This window comes from Condylura cristata, unplaced genomic scaffold (genome assembly GCF_000260355.1).
Source record: "Condylura cristata isolate star-nosed mole 26May11 unplaced genomic scaffold, ConCri1.0 scaffold00022, whole genome shotgun sequence".
In the NCBI taxonomy this organism is placed as follows: Eukaryota; Metazoa; Chordata; class Mammalia; order Eulipotyphla; family Talpidae; genus Condylura; species Condylura cristata.
The window spans coordinates 18,528,011-18,550,489 of record NW_004567123.1 but is presented as its reverse complement, the minus strand read 5'-3'; the positions used below and the strand labels follow the sequence as shown (position 1 = coordinate 18,550,489).

At 55.7% G+C, this 22,479-nt stretch overlaps 2 protein-coding genes across 2 annotated transcripts in view; one reads left to right on the top strand and one right to left on the bottom strand.

Moving 5' to 3' along the window:
- Positions 1-3,216: 3,216 nt before the first annotated feature.
- On the top strand, positions 3,217-22,445 carry MYH7B (myosin, heavy chain 7B, cardiac muscle, beta). The gene is made up of 40 exons (XM_012728225.1): positions 3,217-3,355; positions 3,503-3,646; positions 4,074-4,230; positions 4,490-4,517; positions 5,493-5,589; positions 7,516-7,539; positions 7,679-7,771; positions 7,890-7,953; positions 8,820-8,918; positions 9,543-9,646; positions 9,785-9,923; positions 10,223-10,341; positions 10,427-10,576; positions 10,665-10,835; positions 11,808-11,987; positions 12,076-12,208; positions 12,290-12,366; positions 12,744-12,831; positions 13,013-13,130; positions 13,872-13,995; positions 14,100-14,236; positions 14,846-15,101; positions 15,854-16,096; positions 16,676-16,852; positions 16,951-17,096; positions 17,408-17,498; positions 17,575-17,964; positions 18,439-18,565; positions 18,651-18,769; positions 18,860-19,056; positions 19,189-19,538; positions 19,706-19,830; positions 19,933-20,048; positions 20,498-20,894; positions 20,971-21,096; positions 21,184-21,354; positions 21,445-21,549; positions 21,619-21,714; positions 22,089-22,226; positions 22,312-22,445. The coding sequence occupies exons 2-40, from the start codon at positions 3,503-3,505 to the stop codon at positions 22,327-22,329; spliced, it is 5,634 nt and encodes a 1,877-aa protein (XP_012583679.1). The 5' UTR covers positions 3,217-3,355; the 3' UTR covers positions 22,330-22,445.
- The window catches only part of TRPC4AP (transient receptor potential cation channel, subfamily C, member 4 associated protein), a 49,288-nt gene continuing 37,848 nt past the window's right edge, over positions 11,040-22,479 (bottom strand). Inside the window, exons 17-18 of the transcript XR_001145700.1 lie at positions 11,996-12,099; positions 11,040-11,289 (exon numbers count right to left, since the gene is read on the bottom strand). The gene's annotated coding sequence lies outside the window, so the exon portion shown is untranslated. The remainder of the gene's footprint in view (positions 11,290-11,995; positions 12,100-22,479) is intronic.

Below are 22,479 nucleotides of genomic sequence, written 5' to 3'. Positions count from 1 at the left end.
CACCTCCCTGGTGGGGGAATCAAACTCATGCTGCAGTGGCTGAGGATAGCTTCATAGTGCTGCACTTCAACCCACTACACCACCAGGAGGGCCTGTTTCATTTTCTAACTCAAAAGACACATGCTCTTTTGACTTTCTCCTGTGTGTATGAGTGCTGTAAGATCTGGAACTTGCACTTCAGTGAGGGAAGGGAGACAAGGGACAACCTATATTCTAGGAAGAGAATTAAAACAGAATGGTGTTTTCACAAAGATAAGGTAGAAAGAATAAAAATACACAATTAGAATTCCAGGGGATACTGGTATTTCTGTTTCTTGAACAAGGTGTGTTTACTTTGTGAAAATTAATTTGACTGTGCAAGAATATTGCCATGGCCCTGACTGCAATGGCCAAAAGATTGTGATCAAATGCCCACCCAAGGGAGACCTGTATCACTTCATGACATGGGGACTGTGGGACTCATTTCTGAGAGGGTGTGGGCATTTGTAATTTTGACCAATATTGCCAGGTTTGGCCAGATAACAGTTTTCATGTAGTACACAAAGTGCATAGATCTTACATGTGGTGCTCAGTTTGGTTCACAGAGTATACCCAGCTCATTAATAGAACTTTTCCTGCATTCCAGAACTTCTCTTGTGCCCTCTCCAGGCACTACCACTCTTCCACTTTTGGCATCCTAAGTTATTTTTACCTCTTTTGAAATATGTACAGAGGAAAATGTATCTTTGAAATTATTTCTGTATATTTTACAGGATATAGCTCCATGTGCATGTTTGAGACCAGTAGCCCATTCGCACAGAGGATTTCTAGGGAGCTTAGCCTGACGTCTAGCTGGAATGTTGGCTCTGGATCTCTGTAGTTCTACGTGTCCAGTGTAAGCTTCCAGGACCCTTTGATTCTCAGGATCTAAAATTCTATGGCATCACCACGGTCCTAATGAGGTGATGGACAGGAGAGCCTGGAAGTGCCCTGACTCATTCCAGAGCCTTCTTAGGCAGACTGAGTGCCAACATCTCCAACCCCTGTTGAGTGTGGGGTGTGGGAGGGGGCTCAGAGTGGAAAGTTGACTTCCTGTGGATCTTGAATGTTAAGGGTATGAAGGGGCTCCTAACTGATCTAAATTTCTTCAGTTTGCTTCCTTTTCAGCCAAATCATTCCTGTGTGCTTGTTGACTCAGGTCAGGTTTTCTTTGTGTGATTTCCCCCAGGGACTCCAGAGAACTGGGCATAGAGGAGAGAATGAGACAGAATCCTCTGCTTCTCTTGGTCTCTGCCACTGCTTAGCTATGAGACTTAACCAGTGCTTTTCTCTCTGAGCCTCAGTTTCCCTGGATGTATAAAGGGAATTGGTAGAACTAGTCCCAGATAACATTTTGGGGTTTCCCTTTCTTGAAATTCTCTGTGGCTGGGAATGTGGGTCTTTTTCTGGGTCCATCAGGAACCTTGTGACTCAGTTTCTTTCTCTTAGATCCTCAGTCTTCCCTCATCTGTCAGTGCCTTGTCTCCACTTTCATCAGTCTCTGAGTCCCAGCCTCCCTGTCTCTCCTCCTTTGTGATCCCCTGACAATGGGAGGTAAAAATAGCACAGGGGCTGTGCTGGTGGAGATAAAAGGGAATTTGCCTTTTGTGTCCTGTGGCCGGCTGGGGGGGGCTGTGACACGTGGCGATAGCTGACATAGCTCTCCTCCACTGACCTTGACAGCGGCAATAAAAGGGGTGGCCCGCTCCCAGCCCTCACCGTGGTGCTGAGGTGGGTGATCAGGGCTGAGTTGCAGCTGAAGGGAGGGCAGTTGGGCAGGTGGGTGAGGGTGCCTCTGGGTGGGCACAAGTCTGTATCTGTGGGAGAAGATGCTCTGGTGTTGGAGAGGGTGCATGCCTGTATTAGGGCTCACCAGTGAGGCTGAAGTAGGACCCCCAGGAGATCATCTAGTGTGAGGTCTTGCAGGTTGTTGGATTATGCCCTGGTGTGTGGGGCCCCCATTCCCTCAGTTCCCCCATCACGGCTGTTTTCCAGCGCCTGTTGCCTTGGCCACCTTGGACCTCCAAGCTTTCCAGCCCCTCATCTTTCACCTCTCAGTGCCACCACCATGATGGATGTGAGTGAACTCGGGGAGTCTGCCCCCTACCTCCGTCAGGGCCACCAGGAGCTGATGAAAGTACACACCATTGCATGGGATGGTAAGTGAAGGCAAAGAGGGTACAGACATAGATAAGCCCTAAGGGCACAGACAGGAGTGGGGCAGGGTGGCTAATGGGGCACTCTGGTCTGATCGCTTTAGCCCTGGACCTGCCCCTGGGAGTCTGGGCTCCAGGGCTAAAAACCCAGTGCCTCCTATACATCAGGCTTTTTTTCTTCTGTAAAGTGGGCAATTTCACTTGCCTCCCAGTCTGTGGCTGAAGCCTGAGACCTCTAAGATGAGATATATGTATGCAAACAGCTTCCACATGTCACCAAACCTGTGCTAGTTATTTTTTAGCACTTTATACATAGTCAAAGCCTCTGTTTCTTAGGGCAGAAATAAAGCCTACTATTTATGGTCCGCTTTGCTCATGGGACAGTAATAACAATAGACTGTGTGTCCCAAGCATTTGTTGTGTGCCAGGCTCAGAGCAGATGACTTTCCATGCACCCTCTTACCCTAAAGAGGTGGGGATCAGTGGGCATCTGGGCCAGGGCCGGCTGTACAGACATGCAGTTCCTGCAGGTGCACAAGGTACCACACTCAGTGGCAGTGCAGGCAACAGAATCTGGCTGCCCGAGCCTGTGCCTTTAACCACCAGGAAATATGGGCTCCCTGAAGCCTTTGACTAGCTTGCCAGGGAGGGAGCACAAGGCATAGTCAGGAGGCCTGGGTGTTAGTCTTCAGCAAGACAGGAGAGGTGGGACGCCCCTGAGAAGTATGTGTGCTGTTGAGGCCATCATGTTTTGCCTTTCAGGGAATAGGCCCAGAGATGAAGATTTCCCCCAAGTGACAGGGCAAAGGAGGCAGAAACAGGGACCTGAATCCAAGTGTGTAATCCCCAGCAGCGAGGGGCCATTAACCCTTGTCAGGGTAGCCTTTTATGAACTCTGCCCAAACCAGTCTGGGTTTGGAGGGATCTTTATTGAGCACTTCTGCATCCCGACAGAGGGGTTCCTGGGAAGGGCATAGATCTATGGACAAGGCTTGAGATGCCCAACTGGGCCCCCAAACTCCAGATATGCCTTGGCTGCTTTCAAAGTCAGAACATTCTCTTCCCCCGACCCAGGGAAGAAGCGGGTCTGGGTACCCGATGACCGTGATGCTTACGTAGAGGCAGAGATCAAATCAGAAGCTACGGGAGGCAAAGTCAACGTGGAGACCAAAGACCAGAAGGTTCGGTTCCCCTTTTTCCTAGGATTATCAGGGAAATCCCAGGGTGTGCAGCTCCTGGCCAGCACACTCTATGGAGGGGGTCCGTGAGTGTCCAGGGGTGAAAGGTGGAGGTCAGCTGACTCCCAGCCCACCACTGCCTCCCTGCAGATGCTGACAGTGCGTGAGGCTGAGCTGCAGCCTATGAACCCTCCCCGCTTCGACCTGCTCGAGGACATGTCCATGATGACGCACCTCAACGAGGCAACTGTGCTGCATAATCTCCGCCAGCGTTATGCTCGCTGGATGATATATGTAAGCCGTGGGGCGGGGCACGGCCTTGTCAAGGATGGGGCCTAGGAAGAGCCACTGAGCTGTGGGAATAGCAGTAGGGAAGGGATAGAGCTGAGTGCAGTTGGGGTGGGGGGCAGCTCGCAGTGGGTAGGGTGACATCCTGAAGGCTTGGGTGCAGGGCCACATGCTGGGGCTTATGGTGGGGGCACTGGAGGCCTAGTTGGGTTTTATTAGGGTGGAGCTATAGCAGCGGGCGGAGCAAAGGATTGTGGCGCTGGGTCCACACGCCCAGGGCAAGAGTCAGGGCTGGGGTGGAGCTTGACCCGCCACAGAGGGTTGGCAAGTTAAATGGCTCTTTGGGAAATTTTGCAATGCTCATGGTTTTGTGAGGGCTGGGGTCTGAGGATGGGAACTTGGCCTCCCCTAACCCACCTGTACACTCTCTCAGACATACTCAGGCCTCTTCTGTGTTACCATCAATCCCTACAAATGGCTCCCGGTCTACACTGCCTCCGTGGTGGCTGCCTACAAGGGAAAGCGCCGCTCCGAGGCCCCTCCCCACATATACGCAGTGGCGGATAATGCCTACAATGACATGCTGCGCAGTAAGGACCACCCGGCTCCTCTTCCCTACCCAGCACCCCTGCCCTGGCTCCCGGAGGTCTCTGTGAAAGGCCCCCGCCACCTCCACTTGTGTTCTCCTTATGAAATTGCACAACCTTCCGTCCTTTGTGGCCTCTGCTCCACCTAGTCTTTCCCATTTCGACCCTGGGTGGTGGAGGGACTGCACCCGTGCCCCAGTGTGCCTTCAGTGGCTGGTTCCTCACCTTGGCTAACTTCTCTATCCCCTCCCCTCTCCTCCAGACAGAGAAAACCAGTCCATGCTGATCACGTGAGTGTTGGGTTCTGGGCATGGGGTGGGAAATGCTGGCCATCTGGCAGGAAGAGAGTGGGCTCAGCTCCCAGGGTTGAACATAATGCACTTAGGGTGGAGCTTTTGCCACCTGGAGCCCGTGTCCCAGCTGACACTATGTGAGGCCTGAGCATGTTCTGTGCCCCTCTCTAGGCAGATGCCTCATGGGTGGTGGACAGGGAACGGATACCCACTAGAGTGCTCATCAGCCCAGTGCCCTTTTCCCCAGGACCTGGAATCTTCTCCTACCTTAATCCTTTGGGAATTTTGATTTTAGCTCCATGGAAAGGGGAAAATTCCTCTTCTTGTCTTCCTCCACTTACCATGTCCTTATCTCTCAATCTTATTTCAGACCTTCATTTGCCCTCATGGGAAATTGGTAGAATACTTAACATGCCAAGCTCATGTCTAACCAAGCCAGTATGGACATGGCTGTATCAGTGTGTAGGCATAACACCTTTTAGTTAAGAACAAGGTCTTTGACTCCAGAAAGACCTGGACTCAAGTTTTTATGTTTCCACTGAATGCTGGTGCCCCTAGGCCTGCGTCTCCCACTTACCTTCCATACACAGCTATAAGTTGTCAGTTAGTACATGTGCCTGGCACACACAGAGCAGTTGCGTAACTTGTCTGAGCCCCCATCTCCTTGCCCATAAAATGAAGGTGCTGCTTTACCGGGTTTTTAAGGCTTAAGTGAGGTATTTTAGGTGCAACCCCTGGCACTACATGTTCAGTAAACAGTGGCGTCATCGTACATGTTCTCATCTTTGTAGATGACTCAGCACCTCTGAGGGCTCAGCTATCTTTGGGAGTTTTGAGTTGGGGGTCCTGAGTTGAGAGCTGGGTGGGAGGAAGGAGGGTAGAGGTGCCCTCCTTAAGGAATGGGGTCCTGGGGGCTGGGAGGAATTAGTGTGATCAGGTGGGTATCGGTGACTCATGTTTGTGTTGTCCAAGCGGAGAGTCGGGGGCTGGTAAAACGGTCAACACCAAGCGGGTCATTCAGTACTTTGCCATCGTCGCTGCCCTGGGAGACGGGCCAGGCAAGAAGGCCGTAAGACTCGCCCTCAAGGGTGCTGCTCTCCACTGCTGCTCAGTTTTCCTTTTCTTTCTCCTTTTTTTTTTTTTTTTTTTAAATTTGATTCCCCAGAGCCTCCAGCCCTGCCTGAGGCTCCCACCCTGGTGGGGGCTCTGGCCTGAGCAAGGCTTGACCAGACATGCTGTGGCCACCTCTGAGGTGCTGAGACCCAGTCTGGGCCTGCTTCAACAGTCCCATCTGTAACAGCGGGTTGGGACCACGGCTATTCCTAAATTTCTAATGTGACTTTTCCCTCCATCATGCTCTTCATATTATTATTATTATTTTTTTTTACCAAGTAGGCCACTTTACTAAGTTTATTTCTTGGTTTTTCTGCACCAAAGTTACCTGCTGTCAAACAAGCAAACTTCTACAGAGTTTGCCAGAGCTGAGGGCCCTTGGCTTCCCTGTAAGCAAGGGTAAAATGTGATTTTGTACTTCATGGCTTCTCTATGTTTTTTAAATTTTCTGAAAAAATGGGGGATCAGAGTTTATTTTTGAAATACAAAGCTTCATTCCTAGCCCCTGGGCCAGCAGTTCAGAGCTCTGCGCTGCCCCCACCCACCTCAAGCACCCACATGGGCTGCCTTTTCTTTCTAGAATCCCAGTTTTCTCTCCACACAAATCCCTCTCCTGGTTCTGTTGAGCCTTGCTTCATTCTGGGGCATTTTTTCTATCTTGCTTTTCTTTGTTCTGTCTTAATTCCCCCCCCCTTTTCCTTTTTCTGCATTTGATCTTGGTTTTTGACTTTTTTTTTTCTTTCAGTTTTTTGATGTGGTGATTGTTTTTGTTGCTTTGTTCTTGTTGAATTTTTAGTACTCTTTCCTCCCTCCCTTCCTCACTCCATTTTCCAAACTCCCAAAGTGTCTGAGGATGCTGTAGAAAGTTGGGACTTGGCACAGTAACAGGAATGGAGGGGAGGGGGTAGCCAGACCTGGCAGGGACACAGGAAAGGCAGGGGACTGAGTCACTGAGCAGAGGGGAGCTCTGGATGGTGAGGTCTAGGGGGTGTCAGGCAAAGAAGATGGAGCAGAAAAGGCTGGCCCAAAGGTAGGTGCTGGAACTTAAGTCAGCCTCCTCCCACATTTTATCACACCTGCCAGACACAGCCCTTTTCAAAAGCCCTGCCTGTGAGTGGGCTGAGCCTCCCTCCCCAGCAATTCTCTGGGAGGATTTTTAGTCTGGAACCTATTCTTCTATTCCTTTCTTCCCAGGCTTCTGGAACTAGGGTAGGAAAGAGAGGAGAGAGGGATGGAATGGAGACAGGATAAGGCTTGGGGAAGGAGGATCCCCTCAGTTCAGTTCTAGGTGCTACATGTGATGTTGTCATGGCCACCAGCTTCCTGGACTCAGTGCCTGAGTCTTAGTTTACTCATTGGCCCAATAGAGCCACCCTGCGGGGCTATTTTGAATGATAGCAGCTGTACTACTGAACAGTAAAGAAGTGTCAAGAAGGTCTCTCAGAGGAAGATGAAGGTAAGAAGGATTAACGTGGGAAGAGCTTTCAGCCTCAAAGCATCAAGGAAGCCTTCCTGGAGGAGGGAACATTTGAGCTGGGCTCTGAAGGGAGTTTATCTTAGTCAAGAAACTCTAGAGCTTGGGGTAGGGCCACTTCATGGAGAATGGGACTTGATGTGGAAGAAGTCAGACAGCAGTGTAGGAGGGGAAGGGCTTTAAGAATGTGCCCTATAAGAATGTGCAGCCTCCTGCCTTAAGCTCCTGATTAGGGGCATGCTTGCTCCCACTTTCTAGCATTTCTCTATTAGTCCAGGGAGGATCAGGCATGGGGAGCGGGGGAGGGCAACACATTTGGTGACTAACGTTCACTGTCCTACTAACTGCTACCCTCCTCGACCTGGTGAGATCTCGCCCCCTCTAATGTTGTCTTCCTTCTCTCCCCAGCAAGTTCTGGCCACAAAGACCGGGGTAAGTACAGGGCTAGTGAGTGGAGTGGGCAACAGCTGGAGATTGTCGGGGAAGCGCCACCACCCAGGACTGCAAGCTTTTCTGCTCTCCCAGTCCATCAGCACTGGGGCTGACAGACCTCTCAACCATCCACCAACAGGGCACCCTCGAGGACCAAATCATTGAGGCAAACCCTGCTATGGAGTCTTTTGGCAACGCCAAGACCCTACGGAATGACAACTCCTCTCGTTTTGTAAGTGGCCACAGTGGGAGCATTGAGTGGGGGCAGAGCAGGGTCAGCAGCAGGGGGACGAAGGTGGTAGGGGCATCACTGGCTGGATCCCCAGCTAAGTCTATCCTCTGGTCCACAGGGCAAGTTCATCCGCATTCACTTTGGTCCCTCTGGGAAGCTGGCGTCTGCAGATATCGACAGCTGTGAGTCTGGGAGAGGGTAGGCATGGGGACAGCAGAGGCAGAGGCCTGAGTCTTTCTGCCCTAAACATCCATGGTCCCTAAATATCCTTTGGGCTCCTGCCTATTCCAGGCATTTTTCTCCATCTCCCCAGTTCAGGCTACCTCACTCCTCACCTGGAACGTTCTAGCAGGCACTGCATGTCTCCCAACCTCCACATCTCTCTTGGTCTTTCAGCCAGAGTGATCTCCAAGACACTACTCTGGTCACAACCCTGTCCTACCTGAAAACTTTCTAGATCTCATCACCCTCAGATGGAAACCCAAAGCCTTATTTGGCCAGTCTGATACCTTGTGACTGGGTCCTTAGCCACTCCAGGCTTTTCTGTGGTCTCTGACAGAGCAGGCTTGGCCTATGCTCCCTCATGCCCGGGCCACACGAGCAGAGGCAAGCTCCCACATGGAGATGCAGGACAAGATTCTGACCCATAGCAGGGGCACCTGGTGACAGGGACAGGAAATGGAAACACACCCCGACGCCTGTGTGCAGACACATGGAGGCTCGGCTACACCCTACGAACACACCACCAGCCTGGAGGAGCGTGGTCCACGGTGGAGGGAAGGATGAAAGTGTAAATGAAAGAACAAATGAAAACCCACCACAGACAGTACATTCACCCACCACACACAGAGGCACAGACTGAGATGGACACACACATTCCTACACTGACCTGTGCCCCAAAGGACAGACCCCTTCAGCACAGGCTGGCACATGTCCCCAGGGCCCTCTGCACACACCTCTTCCCTGCCTCCTCACACCCAGTAATAGGGTAGTGACCCACTCAGGGCCTGGGCAGGGGACAGCAGGCCAGTCCCTCCCTCTCCCCCAGATCTCCTGGAGAAGTCGCGGGTGATCTTCCAGCTGCCTGGCGAGCGTGGCTACCATGTGTACTACCAGATCCTCTCGGGAAAGAAGCCAGAGCTGCAGGGTGAGGGCCGGGGGGATGAGTCAGAACCGGTGGGATCAGGGGGTGGAGATGGGGCTGACCAACTTCTCCCTGGCTGCTGTCAGAACTGGGATGTCTTGTCCTTCACTGTTCTGGGGCCTGTGAGATCCCTTCCTTTCTGGAATTTCCATTCCTATTTCCTAGGACTTCTGCTAGCTGCTGAACCTCTCTTAGCTGCTGAACCTCTCTTCTCAGTGCTAGGGAACAGGTCTCTTAGTGCCATTGTCCTTCCTGTTCTGAAACTAGAGGTGCCCCATGGGGCACCAAGGGGAAATCAGTGGCTCCGTCTTGGTGTAGCTGCCCTCTTACAAGTCCCTGAGAGGCAGTCTGGCCTGTCCTGTGCTCCAGCACCCGGCACGGGGTTTGGGCCAGAGGGGTAGCGATGGGTCGTGGTCAAGGGATGAGTAAGATGTGGGACCCGGGGCTCATTCCTCAGAGAACCACAAAGAGAAACCTGGGCACAGGCCAGGTGAGATACAGGCTTGAGACGAGTCCTGGGAGGACCCAGACTTTCCTGCTGGGCGGCCCTGGGAGACCCATCACGAAGGACTGGGGGAGGCTAGTCTAGGCACACAGCCTGACACCCCTTCCCCACCGTGTCCTCAGACATGCTGCTTCTGTCAATGAATCCGTACGACTACCACTTCTGCAGCCAGGGTGTCATTACCGTGGACAACATGGACGACGGGGAGGAGCTCATGGCTACTGATGTATGGCTGTGCCAGGAGGGTGCAGGGCAGGGCGGCAGCAATGTGGGGACACGCGAGTCTGGGTGGAGCTCAGGGAGAGACTCGGGGCCCGTAGCTTAGCCGGACCCCAGGCTTCTCTGACCTCCTGTCCTGCCACAGCATGCCATGGACATCCTGGGCTTCAGTGTGGATGAGAAGTGTGCCTGCTATAAGATCGTGGGCGCCCTCCTGCACTTTGGCAACATGAAGTTCAAGCAGAAGCAGCGCGAGGAGCAGGCTGAAGCTGATGGCACTGAGAGTGAGGCGCCCTTCCCCTGCTCTGGCTGGTCATCTCCACCCTGACCCCAACATCCTGGCAGTGACCAAAACTAACCCTCACCCTTGTCCACAACCTTTGACTACAGTCTCACCTGGTCCTGATTGTAACCCCTGATTTTCCAGCTCCAGAGCTTCACCTTTCTGAGTTACCCAGTTTGTTGGTCCTGAACTTTACCCTTCCCAGCCTCCCTTCCCTAAACGCAGACGACACCACTAGGGCGCCTTTATGCCTGCGTTCCTGGCCTCCTCCCTTCTCCCCACACCCATGTGTCCTGTCAGGTGCTGACAAGGCTGCCTACCTGATGGGGGTCAGCAGTGGGGACCTCCTTAAAGGCCTTCTGCACCCCCGGGTGCGTGTCGGGAATGAGTACGTGACCAAGGGCCAGAGTGTGGAGCAGGTGAGACTCTTGTAGGTCACGTACACTTGGGGATAGTTAGGGCGATGTTTGTCCTGCCAGGTCCCAGCCCAGCCCCTCTACTCAGGTGGTGTTTGCTGTGGGGGCACTGGCCAAGACCACCTACGACCGACTATTCCGGTGGCTGGTGTCAAGGATCAACCAGACGCTGGACACGAAGCTGCCCCGTCAGTTCTTCATTGGGGTCCTGGACATTGCAGGCTTTGAGATCTTTGAGGTGAGCTCTTGCACACCTCCCTGCTTCTCCACGGGGCTCCCCTGCCCATCCACAAGGAGGCCTTCTGAGCCCACGTTTCCCTCTGCAGTTTAATAGTTTTGAGCAGCTGTGCATCAACTTCACCAACGAGAAGCTGCAGCAGTTCTTCAACCAGCACATGTTTGTGCTGGAGCAGGAGGAGTACAAGCGGGAGGGCATCGACTGGGTCTTCATCGACTTTGGCCTGGACCTGCAGCCCTGCATTGACCTCATCGAGAAGGTGCGGCCTGGGCAGGCGGGTGTGGGGAACGCGTGCTTGCTTGGGCGCGCGTGTGGCTGCACGTGCAGGAGGGAGTGTGCCATGTGCATCCTAGCACCGCCGGCAGCCCCTCGAGAGCGCGCGTGATTCCGCAGACCACGAGGCCCTCAGAACTGCCCAGGGAGCGCGCCGGCAAGGGTTTGTTTGACTGTGAAACATGTATTTCCCCATTGTACAAAGAAAGGATGAAAGAAAAAATAAGGGTATAAAAATAATTCCCTTTAATTCTGCCACAGCACTCTGGTATGCCAGCACTCTGGTTCATTTCCTCCAAGTCCGCTCTCCTGGGCATCCACTCTGCTTTACAGGCAGACTCGCGTCTCTTTGCTCTGCAGATGTATCTTGGACACTTCCACGGCGTTGCTGGAGAAAGCACAGTAGTCTCCACACGCTGATGCTCTCATGTCTCCTGCAGCTGGACATTAGAGGACTGATAGCTATAGCAGCACTGGGTCCCCCACTTTTCAGGTTGGGGAATTCAGGCTTAGAGGTCTCAGGGCCCCACAGTGCACAAGTGAAGAAGCCAACATAAACTCAGCTGCTGTGGTTTTTTTTTTTTCGGTTGCATCGTGTGTGTGTGTGTGTGTGTGTGTGTGTGTGTGTGTGTGTGAGAGAGAGAGAGAGAGAGAGAGAGAGAGACCACAGATGTTGGGGGCTGGAGGGGGTAGATGGGGATAGAGATGTCAGTTTGAATTTGCACCTTATCAACAAAGAGGACGATGCTGAGCTGTGAACTGGCAGAGGGTGGGAAGCCAGGTCATAAACTTTTCTTTCTGAGCAAAACAGAAAACAGGCTGTGGGTTCTGGTCTAATCTCTGGTTGTGCCTAGTAGATGGTGGGGTTGGGGTTCTGGGACGGTTCCGTAAGGAAATGGTGGTCCGTCCCAGCCAGGTGTGCTGGCTTGCCAGACCCTTCACACTGCTCTGTCCTCAGCCGCTGGGCATCCTGTCCATCCTGGAGGAGGAATGCATGTTCCCCAAGGCCTCCGATGCCAGCTTCCGGGCCAAGCTCTACGATAATCACTCAGGGAAGTCACCCAACTTCCAGCAGCCTCGGCCTGACAAGAAGCGCAAGTACCAGGCCCACTTTGAGGTGGTCCACTATGCAGGTGTGGTGAGTACCTGTTGGAATTGTAGCTCCTGACTGCTCTTCCTTCTCCGGCTTCTGCCACCTCAGCCAGCACCTTTCCGGTCTATACCAGGTGCCTTACAGCATCGTGGGCTGGCTGGAGAAAAACAAGGATCCTCTGAATGAGACAGTGGTCCCCATCTTCCAAAAGTCACAGAACAAGCTCTTGGCTACCCTCTATGAGAACTACTCTGGCTCCTGCTCCAGTGAGTACCAGGGCACCGGATGTCATTCGAGGATTCAAGAGTAATGTTCCTGGACAGTGACTGGTCCTGTGTTTCTCCTAGCTGAGCCCCCCAAATCTGGAGTGAAAGAAAAGCGTAAGAAGGCAGCATCATTCCAGACGGTGTCCCAGCTGCACAAGGTAAGGCCCTGCCTGGGCCCCCTGCAGGCCAACCCTGCCAGCCTCCAGCCTGTCCCTTGCTCATCCCCTGCACCCTGGGCGGGCGGCAGTTAAGACTTGCAGTGATGTTTAACTCCTCTCATGTGAACATCACAGCAAGTCTGTGCTGCTTCCCGTCCCCACTCTGCCTGGGCAGGGTTTAGGGGACATGAGGTGGGAGCTGCAGAGGACTGTGGGAGGGATGGGAATGGGGTGGGTGAGACAAATGGAAGGCAAAGGGTCACGAGGACCAGAGTGAAGGGACAGCGGGCCTAGCTCCCTAGTCCTTAAGGGGTGGGGCCACTTCTGTTTCAGCTTCTCTGCCCCTCTTGTACCTCCTTTCCTCTCCTCACCCCCAGGAGAACCTCAACAAGCTGATGACCAACCTGCGGGCCACACAGCCCCACTTCGTTCGTTGCATTGTCCCCAATGAGAACAAGACTCCAGGTATCACCCCAGGGCTGGACTGGTGGGGAGGGGTGATGTTGGAAGGAGGGAAAGGGGCAGACAAGCCCAGCCTCCCCCTCCCTGGGGCCTGCACAGCTTCAAAGCCAGTGCACTGTGGAGACAAGACCCTGAGGTCTTGCCCACGATCTCTAACCACCTCCCTGACTCCTACCACGTCCAGGGGTCATGGACGCCTTCTTGGTGCTACACCAGCTTCGCTGCAATGGGGTTCTGGAAGGGATCAGGATCTGCCGCCAAGGATTCCCAAACAGGCTGCTCTACACAGACTTCCGGCAGAGGTGGTGTCTTTCTCCCTGTCCAAACACCAGTTCTTCCCAAATTCCCCTACACAGCCATCTTACCTCCTTGCCTTCCACGGGGGAGAGGGGGACAGACGACGACGACACTCAACTGCCTGATGGGGTGGGGGAAGGATACACACTTGCTGGACAGGCCGGGGCTATGGTTTAGTGTGAGCACTGGAGGTACAGCCAGTAGGTCTTACTGGTGAATTGGATACAGAATAAGAATGAAAGAGAAAAGGGTGGCTCAGGTATTGTGTTCTGGGTTTGTCAGAGTGGCCACATCTCGCGTGGCCCCTCTGTGTCACGTGTGTCCCCTTTAGAGAACGGATGTGTTGAAACGCTTGCTCCTTGCTCTGCTAGACTACATCAGCTCCTTTACATTATTCTGTGTGTCCAAGAGCTGCCGGGGGGCGTCTCCCCAGCACTCCCCTCCTTGCCATCCCTGAGGCAGACCTGTGGCTTTCTCTATGGGAAATGGCTAAAGGACGCCAGAGGCAATTAACAGTTACAGCTATAATTTCTCAAAACAGATACAAAAAGTGCTGTGTAAGTTCTGAAAATATTGTAGCCTCTTAAGTAACTTACCTACCGAATGTGTCTCAGGGCAATCAGGTGTGGCCGTGACTCTGCCAGCTCGTTCAGTGTGTCCTGGAGCCTCTGCTCCAGCCTAAGAGGTCAGCACTATCTTCCCGTACCCCACCCAGTCTCCTTACCAGTCCTTCCTTGCTCACCCAGATACCGCATCCTGAACCCCAGTGCTATTCCCGACGACACCTTTGTGGACAGCAGGAAGGCCACAGAGAAGCTGTTGGGCTCGCTGGACATCGACCACACCCAGTACCAGTTTGGCCACACCAAGGTCAGGGCACACAGGAGCCAGACTGACCCTGGCTGTGGGTGGCCACACTGGACAGGGGACACGCTGACAGTTGAGAGCTACCGCCTGTCTCCCCTCATCCCTAGGTGTTTTTCAAGGCTGGGCTTCTGGGCGTCCTGGAGGAACTCCGAGACCAGCGTCTGGCCAAGGTCCTGACGCTGCTTCAGGCTCGGAGCCGGGGCCATCTCATGCGCCTTGAATACCAGCGCCTGCTTGGAGGCAGGTGCGTGTGGGAAGGGTGGACCTGGGGGTTGGCCAGTGGCCACTGGCTCACAGCACCACCAGGCCTCTAGACCTGGTCAGTAGTGGGTCAGATCATCTCCTTGGCAGGTGGGGGTGTCTCTGAAGGGACATGGTTCTATTTTGTGCCACTCAATCTCCGGCTTCCAAGCCATGGGCACAGTTCCTGTTTGCACCGTCCTGGTTAAAGTGCAGGACAGCTCCAAGGAGTGCTGAAATGATGTCTGATCATTATATGGGTGTCTGAGCCAGAGATCTGGGCACAGCGGGCTAATGGTAGGAGAGGGAGGCTGGGCTCTGAGCCCAGGAAGTCTGACCCCAGAGCCCAAGTGTAGCGATACACACCTGGCATCTTCAAAACACATTCGGGGTTCCTGTGCTTCCCTGGAGGCAGACTCTGACCTGGTGTCTCTCCCTGAAACGCCCTTACAAAGCAGCTGCATCAGAACCTGCTTGGGGCAGATTACATGGCTCAGGCACCGAAGTGCATAGTGTGATGCTGGCCCAGGGTAGGCGGCTGGGGAACATCAGAGCTGGTAGTGTGAAGGGATAGCACCGAGCCGCCTGGCCCCATGTGCCCCCCCCTTCCCAGGGAGGCCCTGTTCACCATCCAGTGGAACATCCGTGCCTTCAATGCTGTCAAGAACTGGTCATGGATGAAGCTCTTTTTCAAGATGAAGCCACTGCTGCGCTCAGCACAGGCCGAGGAGGAGCTGGCAGCCCTGAGGGCAGAGCTGCGGGGCCTGAGAGGTGCCCTGGCCACTGCTGAGGCCAAGCACCGGGAGCTGGAGGAGACACATGTCAGTGTCACCCAGGAGAAGAATGACCTGGCCCTGCAGCTGCAGGCAGTGAGTGCCGAAGGGGCCTGGTGACCCCGACATCCCAGAGAAACCCAACCTGCCCCAGAAATACCACATGTGCCCCAGCCAGGGAGGACTTTGGTGTGGGGGATGCTCAGATGTCACCTGAATCTCCCAGTTCTACAGGTACTGAGATGAGGCCTGAGGCTGGGGTCCATGCTCAGCTTCCCATGTACCCCATCTCCCCACCTGAGTATTTGTGTCCTAATGCCCCCTCTCCCTGTGCCACTTGGTTTCTGTCAGAGCTGCCGGGGGGCCATCCCTGAGGCAGACCTATGCTCCTCTCTATGGGAAAAGGCCAAAGGAAGCCAGAGGCAAGTAACCGTTACAACTAGAGGCAGAGGCCAAAGATTTGGAGTCTCCCCAAGTCCACGGAGTCATTCCTTCCTTCAGCAAACTGAGTGGCCTGCATACTAGAAGACAGAGATGGACCTGCGGTCACAAAACTCACCCTCATGTGTGTAGGCAGCTAGGTAGTGACAAGTGCCCCCAACCCCATGGCGGTGCAAGACTCGCTGCTCCCCACCCCACCTGAGAGGGCCTCAGCCCAGGGCTCCTCTCCTAGTGCCCCAACTTGTCTGATGGGTTCCCTTCTTGCCTCTCCTGTTCCGCCTCACCTGAGCCCTTTAGGGGCCAGAGCAGGTCACAGTATTCTTCACTCCTCAGAGGCCCGATGAGCACGGGAGCCAAACCTTTCTTCCAAAAGCTCACCTGGCTCTGCCTCGATTCTGCCCCTCTAGGAGCAGGATAACTTGGCGGATGCTGAGGAGCGCTGCCACTTGCTGATCAAGTCCAAGGTGCAGCTCGAGGCAAAGGTGAAGGAACTTAGCGAGCGGCTGGAGGACGAAGAGGAGGTGAATGCTGACCTGGCTGCTCGCCGGCGCAAACTGGAGGACGAATGCACGGAGCTCAAGAAGGACATAGATGACCTGGAGCTGACGCTGGCCAAGGCCGAGAAGGAAAAGCAAGCCACTGAGAACAAGGTGCGGGTTGGGCCTGCTGTGGAGAAAAGCCAGCCTGGGGCCAGTTTTGGGCTCTGGGCTCTGGCTCGCCTGCTACTAGGCCTTGGGCAGGTCACTCCCCGAGGGTCTCAACTTCCTCATCTGTGAAATGGAGAATAACAGCACTTTCCTTAGGCGGGTAAGGAGCCTGTGGAACTCGCCCTCGCTAGCACTCACCACAGGGCTCCGCACGCAGTGTGTGCTCAGCAATCCTGGTGACGGTCATCCCTCCTGGCCTCAAGCCCTTTGACAGCAGGAGTCCACAGGATGGGGACGGAGGCTCTAGGGGCATGCTGCTTATGCAGACCTGGAACACCTGTTTATTCCAAAAGTAACCGGCACCAATTACCTGTTCCTCTGGGCCAGACGCTGTGCCAAATGCTTGGTATTTTGTTCATTAATCCCTCAGTACCATTCAAGGCATGGGGCATTATCATCTCTTAGGGATGAAGAACTTGAGGCTCAGAATGAAGTGACTTGCCCATGGTCTCCTAGCGTGAAGGGGTGTTGGCTCAGAACAGTGTGAAAGGGAACCCTATGGTGGCCTTGGCCCTGGCACAGGTGAAGAACTTGACAGAGGAGATGGCGGTGCTGGACGAGTCAGTGGCCCGAGCGACCAAGGAGAAGAAGGCGTTGCAGGAGGCCCACCAGCAAGCCCTGGGTGACCTGCAGGCTGAGGAGGACCGTGTGAATGCACTGGCCAAGGCCAAGATCCGGCTGGAGCAGCAGGTGGAAGATGTGAGTTGAGCCACTCTAGAAGGCTATGGGGTGGGCTCGCACCCTGGCCTGGTGGTTGGCTGGGCCTAGTGATGTACCCCTCCTCCTGCCCCCCACAGCTGGAGTGCTCCCTGGAACAGGAGAAGAAGCTGCGTATAGACACTGAGCGGGCCAAGCGCAAGCTGGAGGGTGACCTCAAGCTGACACAGGAGTCAGTGACAGATGCTACGCAGGACAAGCAGCAGCTGGAGGAGAAGCTCAAGAAGTAGGTGTGGGCTGGCAGGTCTGATCCCCCCTCACCCCAGCTAGCAGGGGGCCTCCAAGCCTGCACTCCAGGCATTTCACTGCCTCTGGACTAGTCAGTTCTGAGTTACTGTATGCAGGCTGAGCTGAGGGTCACTAGATGCAGAGGATAGTGTCCTGCCTTCCCTGGACCAAGGGCTTGGTGAGGCCTCGGGACTGGGGCGAGGCAGCTCGGGCTGCTCTAGGTGCACAGGGCCCCAGAGAGGGCTTGTGCTGGGGGAGGAAGCGCAGTCAAGCCCTGGGCTCCTCACGAACCTGCCCTGTGACCCCTAGGAAGGACTCCGAGTTGAGTCAGTTGACCCTGCGGGTGGAGGACGAGCAGCTCCTCGGGGCCCAGTTGCAGAAGAAGATCAAGGAGCTGCAGGTGTGTGTGGGACGGGGCCTACAGGACCCTGAGCAGAGACCCACAGAGGTGACAGCCGCGGCCTGTCCACCCCCAGGCTCGGGCAGAGGAGCTGGAAGAAGAGCTGGAGGCTGAGCGGGCAGCCCGGGCCCGTGTAGAGAAGCAGCGGGCAGAGGCGGCCCAGGAGCTGGAGGAGCTGAGTGAGCGGCTGGAGGAGGCCGGCGGTGCGTCAGCGGGGCAGCGTGAGGGCTGCCGCAAGCAGGAGGCTGAGCTGGGGCGGCTGCGGCGGGAACTGGAGGAGGCAGCACTGCGGCACGAAGCCACGGTGGCCACCCTGAGGCGCAAGCAGGCGGACAGCACGGCTGAGCTGGGCGAGCAGGTGGACAGTCTGCAGCGGGTGCGGCAGAAGCTGGAAAAGGAGAAGAGCGAGCTCCGCATGGAGGTGGACGATCTGGGCGCCAGTGTTGAGACGCTGGCCCGTGGCAAGGTGACCACCTCCTTCCTGACCCTCCCCACTCCAGCTGCCGTCTGAGTCACCTGTCCTGACCTAAACCCTGGCGCTTAAAACCCCACTCCCCACTGTGACTGCAGGCCCTTCTGACCAGTGCGCAATTCTAACTTTCCAGTCTGACCTCTGCTGATGTTCCTGTTCGCAATTCCAGCACCCAACACTGACCCCTGAAGCTTTGTTCTGTCTCATCCTATCTACCAACTCAACACCATCCCAATCAGACTTGAGGCCCCAGTACCCCAGCCTCAGTGACCTACTGGCCTTGGAACTAGTCCAGCCCTCCCACTGCTCATGAACAACTGTCAGGTCACAGCCCAGCAGTAGAATCTGACCCTGAACTTGGGACTCTGCGCCCTCTTCAATTCCTGACCCCAGGCCCCAGTCTGATTGGCAGCCTTAGTGCCCACCCTTGGATTCACACTTATCCTGACTCCTGACCTTGAATCCCAGGCCAGTGCAGAGAAGCTGTGCCGGGCCTATGAGGATCAGCTCAGTGAGGCCAAGATCAAGGTGGAGGAGCTGCAGCGGCAGTTGGCAGATGCAAGCACCCAGCGCGGGAGGCTGCAGACTGAGAGCGGTGAGGCCAGGGGCTCAGTTGGGCGCACTGGGGCGTCGGTGCGACCCTTTTGCTAGTCTAACCTGCCGACTTCCCTTGGCCGCAGGGGAGCTAAGCCGCCTGCTTGAGGAGAAGGAGTCTCTGATCAGCCAGCTGAGTCGTGGGAAGGCCTCGGCCACGCAGAGCCTGGAAGAACTGCGGAGGCAGTTAGAGGAGGAGAGCAAGGTGGGCGGACTGCTAGTGGCTGTGGAGTGGGCAGGGTGGGCACTGGGGCCACCAACTGGACTGATGCTGAGGTCACCAGGGTTTCTGCAGGCCAAGAGTGCACTGGCCCACGCCGTGCAGGCTCTGCGGCACGACTGCGACCTCCTGCGGGAGCAGCATGAGGAGGAGGCCGAAGCTCAGGCAGAGCTGCAGCGCCTCCTGTCCAAGGCCAACGCTGAGGTGGCCCAGTGGAGGAGCAAGTACGAGGCAGATGCCATCCAGAGAACGGAGGAGCTGGAGGAGGCCAAGTGAGTGCCTCGCCAGCCCGGCCACCATCACACCGGGGAGGCCTGCGCCTCTCAGTGCTGTTGGGCCTGTGCTCCCTTACCCCTCCCACCAGCCTGCCCACTCGGTCCACACCGTCTGCTCCCCCGGCCTAGAAAGAAGCTGGCACTGCGGCTGCAGGAGGCAGAGGAGGGAGTAGAGGCTGCACACGCTAGGTGCTCATCCCTGGAGAAGGCCAAGCTGCGGCTGCAGACAGAGTCAGAGGACGTGACCCTGGAGCTGGAGCGGGCAACCTCAGCGGTTGCCGCTCTGGATAAGAAGCAGCGGCACTTGGAGCGGGCCCTGGAGGAGCGGCGGCGGCAGGAGGAGGAGATGCAGCGAGAACTGGAGGCAGCCCAGAGGGAGGCCCGTGGCCTGGGGACTGAGCTCTTCCGGCTGCGGCACAGCCACGAGGAGGCTCTTGAGGCTCTGGAGACAGTCAAGCGGGAGAACAAGAACCTGCAGGGTACAAACCACCCCTTGGTCAGAGAGCTACTCGGGGCTCATTTGGGAGCAAGTGGGAGTCATACAGGGTACCCTTGTGGGGTCACCCTGGAGTTAGGGGTGAAAAAGTGACCTGGGTTGGAGCATGAGCAATGTGGGTGGACCCTTAGTGCCTTGTCTGCTCTCCAGAGGAGATCAGTGACCTTGCCGACCAGGTCAGCCTCAGCGGGAAGAGCATCCAGGAGCTAGAGAAAGCCAAGAAGGCGCTGGAAGGGGAAAAGAGTGAACTCCAGGCCGCTCTGGAGGAGGCAGAGGTTAGGGGGTGGGGTGGACACAGACCCTTCTGCTCCCCTAGCTCCTCCATCACTTAACACATGATCTTGGCTTCCACCCTACACTGCCTACTCTGCACTCAGGGGGCCCTGGAGCTGGAGGAGACCAAGACTCTGCGGATCCAGCTGGAGCTATCCCAGGTCAAGGCTGAAGTGGACCGGAAACTGGCAGAGAAAGACGAGGAGTGCACTAACCTAAGGTACAGGGCCTGGGGCTAGAGGAAGGCCAGCTCTAGCCTTCCTCTGTGGGGCTTCCGGCTCCTGCTGGCTATCCCAGCTACTCAAAGGACACTTGAAGGAAAGCCATGCTTGCTTAAGCTCCACCGTGCATGGGCTGGCACAGACAGGGAGTTTGCCCATGTGACTTTGTTAGGTCCGGATTATCGTCACGTATAAACCTCAGAGACGCTAAAGAACTTGTCCAGGTTACAAGTGGCGATGAAACCAGTAACAAGTAGAGTTCAACCAATAACTGCTCCAGAGTGTCCCTCTTTCCATGAACCTGTCTAAAGAGCTTGAAACCAGACAAGGATCCATCATGTATGGGTTCAGATCTCCAACATTCCACAAGTGTTTTCAAGGGCAGGTGTGGTGCTTCTGCCTATCTCCTCTCAGACCAAGACCCCCACCTTTCATCCCTCCCTTTCAGGCGCAACCATCAGCGGGCAGTAGAGTCCCTGCAGGCCTCCCTGGATGCAGAGACACGGGCCCGAAATGAGGCACTGCGGCTCAAAAAGAAGATGGAGGGTGACCTCAACGATCTAGAGCTGCAGTTGGGCCATGCCACCCGCCAGGCCATGGAGGCCCAGGCAGCCACGCGGATGCTGCAGGCCCAGCTCAAGGAGGAGCAGGCAGGCCGGGATGAAGAGCAGCGGTTAGCAGCTGAGCTCCGAGAACAGGCCCAGGCCCTGGAGCGTCGGGCTGCGCTTCTGGGCTCGGAGCTGGAAGAGCTGCGGGCTGCCCTGGAGCAGGGTGAGCGTAGCAGGCGGCTGGCAGAACAGGAGCTGCTGGAGGCCACTGAGCGCCTCAACCTCCTGCATTCACAGGTGAGGACTGGGCGAGGGGGTGAGTGCACAGGGAAGCCGTGCCCTGTGCCATCTCTGAGGCTCTGCTTTCTCCCAGAACACAGGCCTCCTGAACCAGAAAAAGAAGCTAGAAGCAGATTTGGCCCAGCTGAGTGGGGAGATGGAGGAGGCTGCCCAGGAGAGGCGAGAGGCCGAAGAGAAGGCCAAAAAGGCCATCACCGATGTGAGGCTGGGCTGGGGTTGGAGGGAACCCAAGGGGTCTTCCACTGGGGCTGGTTACCTTTTGCCCATGCTACTTCCTGTCCTATAGGCAGCCATGATGGCCGAAGAGCTGAAGAAGGAGCAGGACACGAGTGCACACCTGGAGCGGATGAAGAAGACACTGGAGCAGACAGTGCGGGAGTTACAAGCAAGGCTGGAGGAGGCAGAACAAGCTGCCCTCCGTGGTGGGAAGAAGCAGGTGCAAAAGTTGGAGGCTAAGGTATGGGTGGCTCTCCTTGTTGCTTCCCCTGCAGGGTGAACTGGCCCAAAGGCAGGCCAGGGTCCCAGGCCCATCCCTGGCTGTTCACAGGTGCGGGAGCTGGAGGCTGAACTGGATGCAGAGCAGAAGAAGCACGCCGAGGCCCTCAAGGGGGTGCGGAAACATGAGCGCAGAGTCAAGGAGCTTGCATACCAGGTGGGGCACTAGGTTCATTCAAGGGGCGGCCCTAGTAATGCAAATGCTGAGTCTCCTTTGCCTGTCCAGGCCGAGGAGGACAGGAAGAACCTGGCTCGCATGCAGGACCTGGTAGACAAGCTGCAGAGCAAGGTCAAGAGTTACAAACGCCAGCTTGAAGAGGCGGTGAGTCGCAGTGGGTCTAGTTCAGGACAGGATGCGTGTGGTGCTCCCACTCAACTGCTGGCACCTGGCTCTGCTGCCGGGTGAGGTGTCAGCAGCGGCTGATGCCGCACCATCTCTCCTCGTGGTTCCAGCGTGTGGGTTCTGTGTCTAGTTAGGCTGCCAGCACAGTCCCCTGACCCTGTCCCAGCAGCAGGAAAGGTAAGTTTCTATCAGCCCCAGCAAGAAGCAAGGCCTAGTTCTGTCTCCTTGAAGGGAGTGGACCAAGGCAGGCAGCCAGGAGTGACTCCCTCACTTCCTGCCGTGGGTAGCAGTGAGGGGAGCAAAGGTGGGGAACTGAATGACCACCTCAGTTACTAAGGCCTGTGCACCCCCAGGAGCAACAGGCCAACACTAACCTGGCCAAGTATCGCAAAGCCCAGCACGAGTTGGATGATGCAGAGGAGCGAGCTGACATGGCAGAAACCCAGGCCAACAAGCTGCGGGCGCGGACCCGCGATGCCCTGGGCCCCAAGGTGAGGGGCAGCAGATTACCTCCTGCCTCTGCACAGGTTCCAGGTAAGGGGTAGGGGGCGCAGCTCACTCGGCCTCTCCCATTAGCACAGGAGTGATGCCTGAGCCCTGCCCCGGCGTCTGCTGTTTGCCACTCACCTTCCTCCAGTTGAGGATCCTCATCTGCTGAGCCTCAGCACCCCCAAGGCTGCCAGACCCTCAATAAATGCCATGGCTGCAGCTCCATCGGCTTCCTTCTCATTCTTTGTTGAGCTT

What these genes read in the sequence shown, in the direction of transcription:
- MYH7B (XM_012728225.1), top strand. Translation starts at nt 3,503, where the DNA reads ATGCTGACAGTGCGTGAGGCTGAGCTGCAGCCTATGAACCCTCCCCGC. An exon ending in TTCTGGCCACAAAGACCGGG is followed by an intron (nt 7,540 to 7,678) that starts GTAAGTACAGGG and finishes ATCCACCAACAG; the next exon opens with GGCACCCTCGAGGACCAAAT. An exon ending in ATGACAACTCCTCTCGTTTT is followed by an intron (nt 7,772 to 7,889) that starts GTAAGTGGCCAC and finishes TCTGGTCCACAG; the next exon opens with GGCAAGTTCATCCGCATTCA.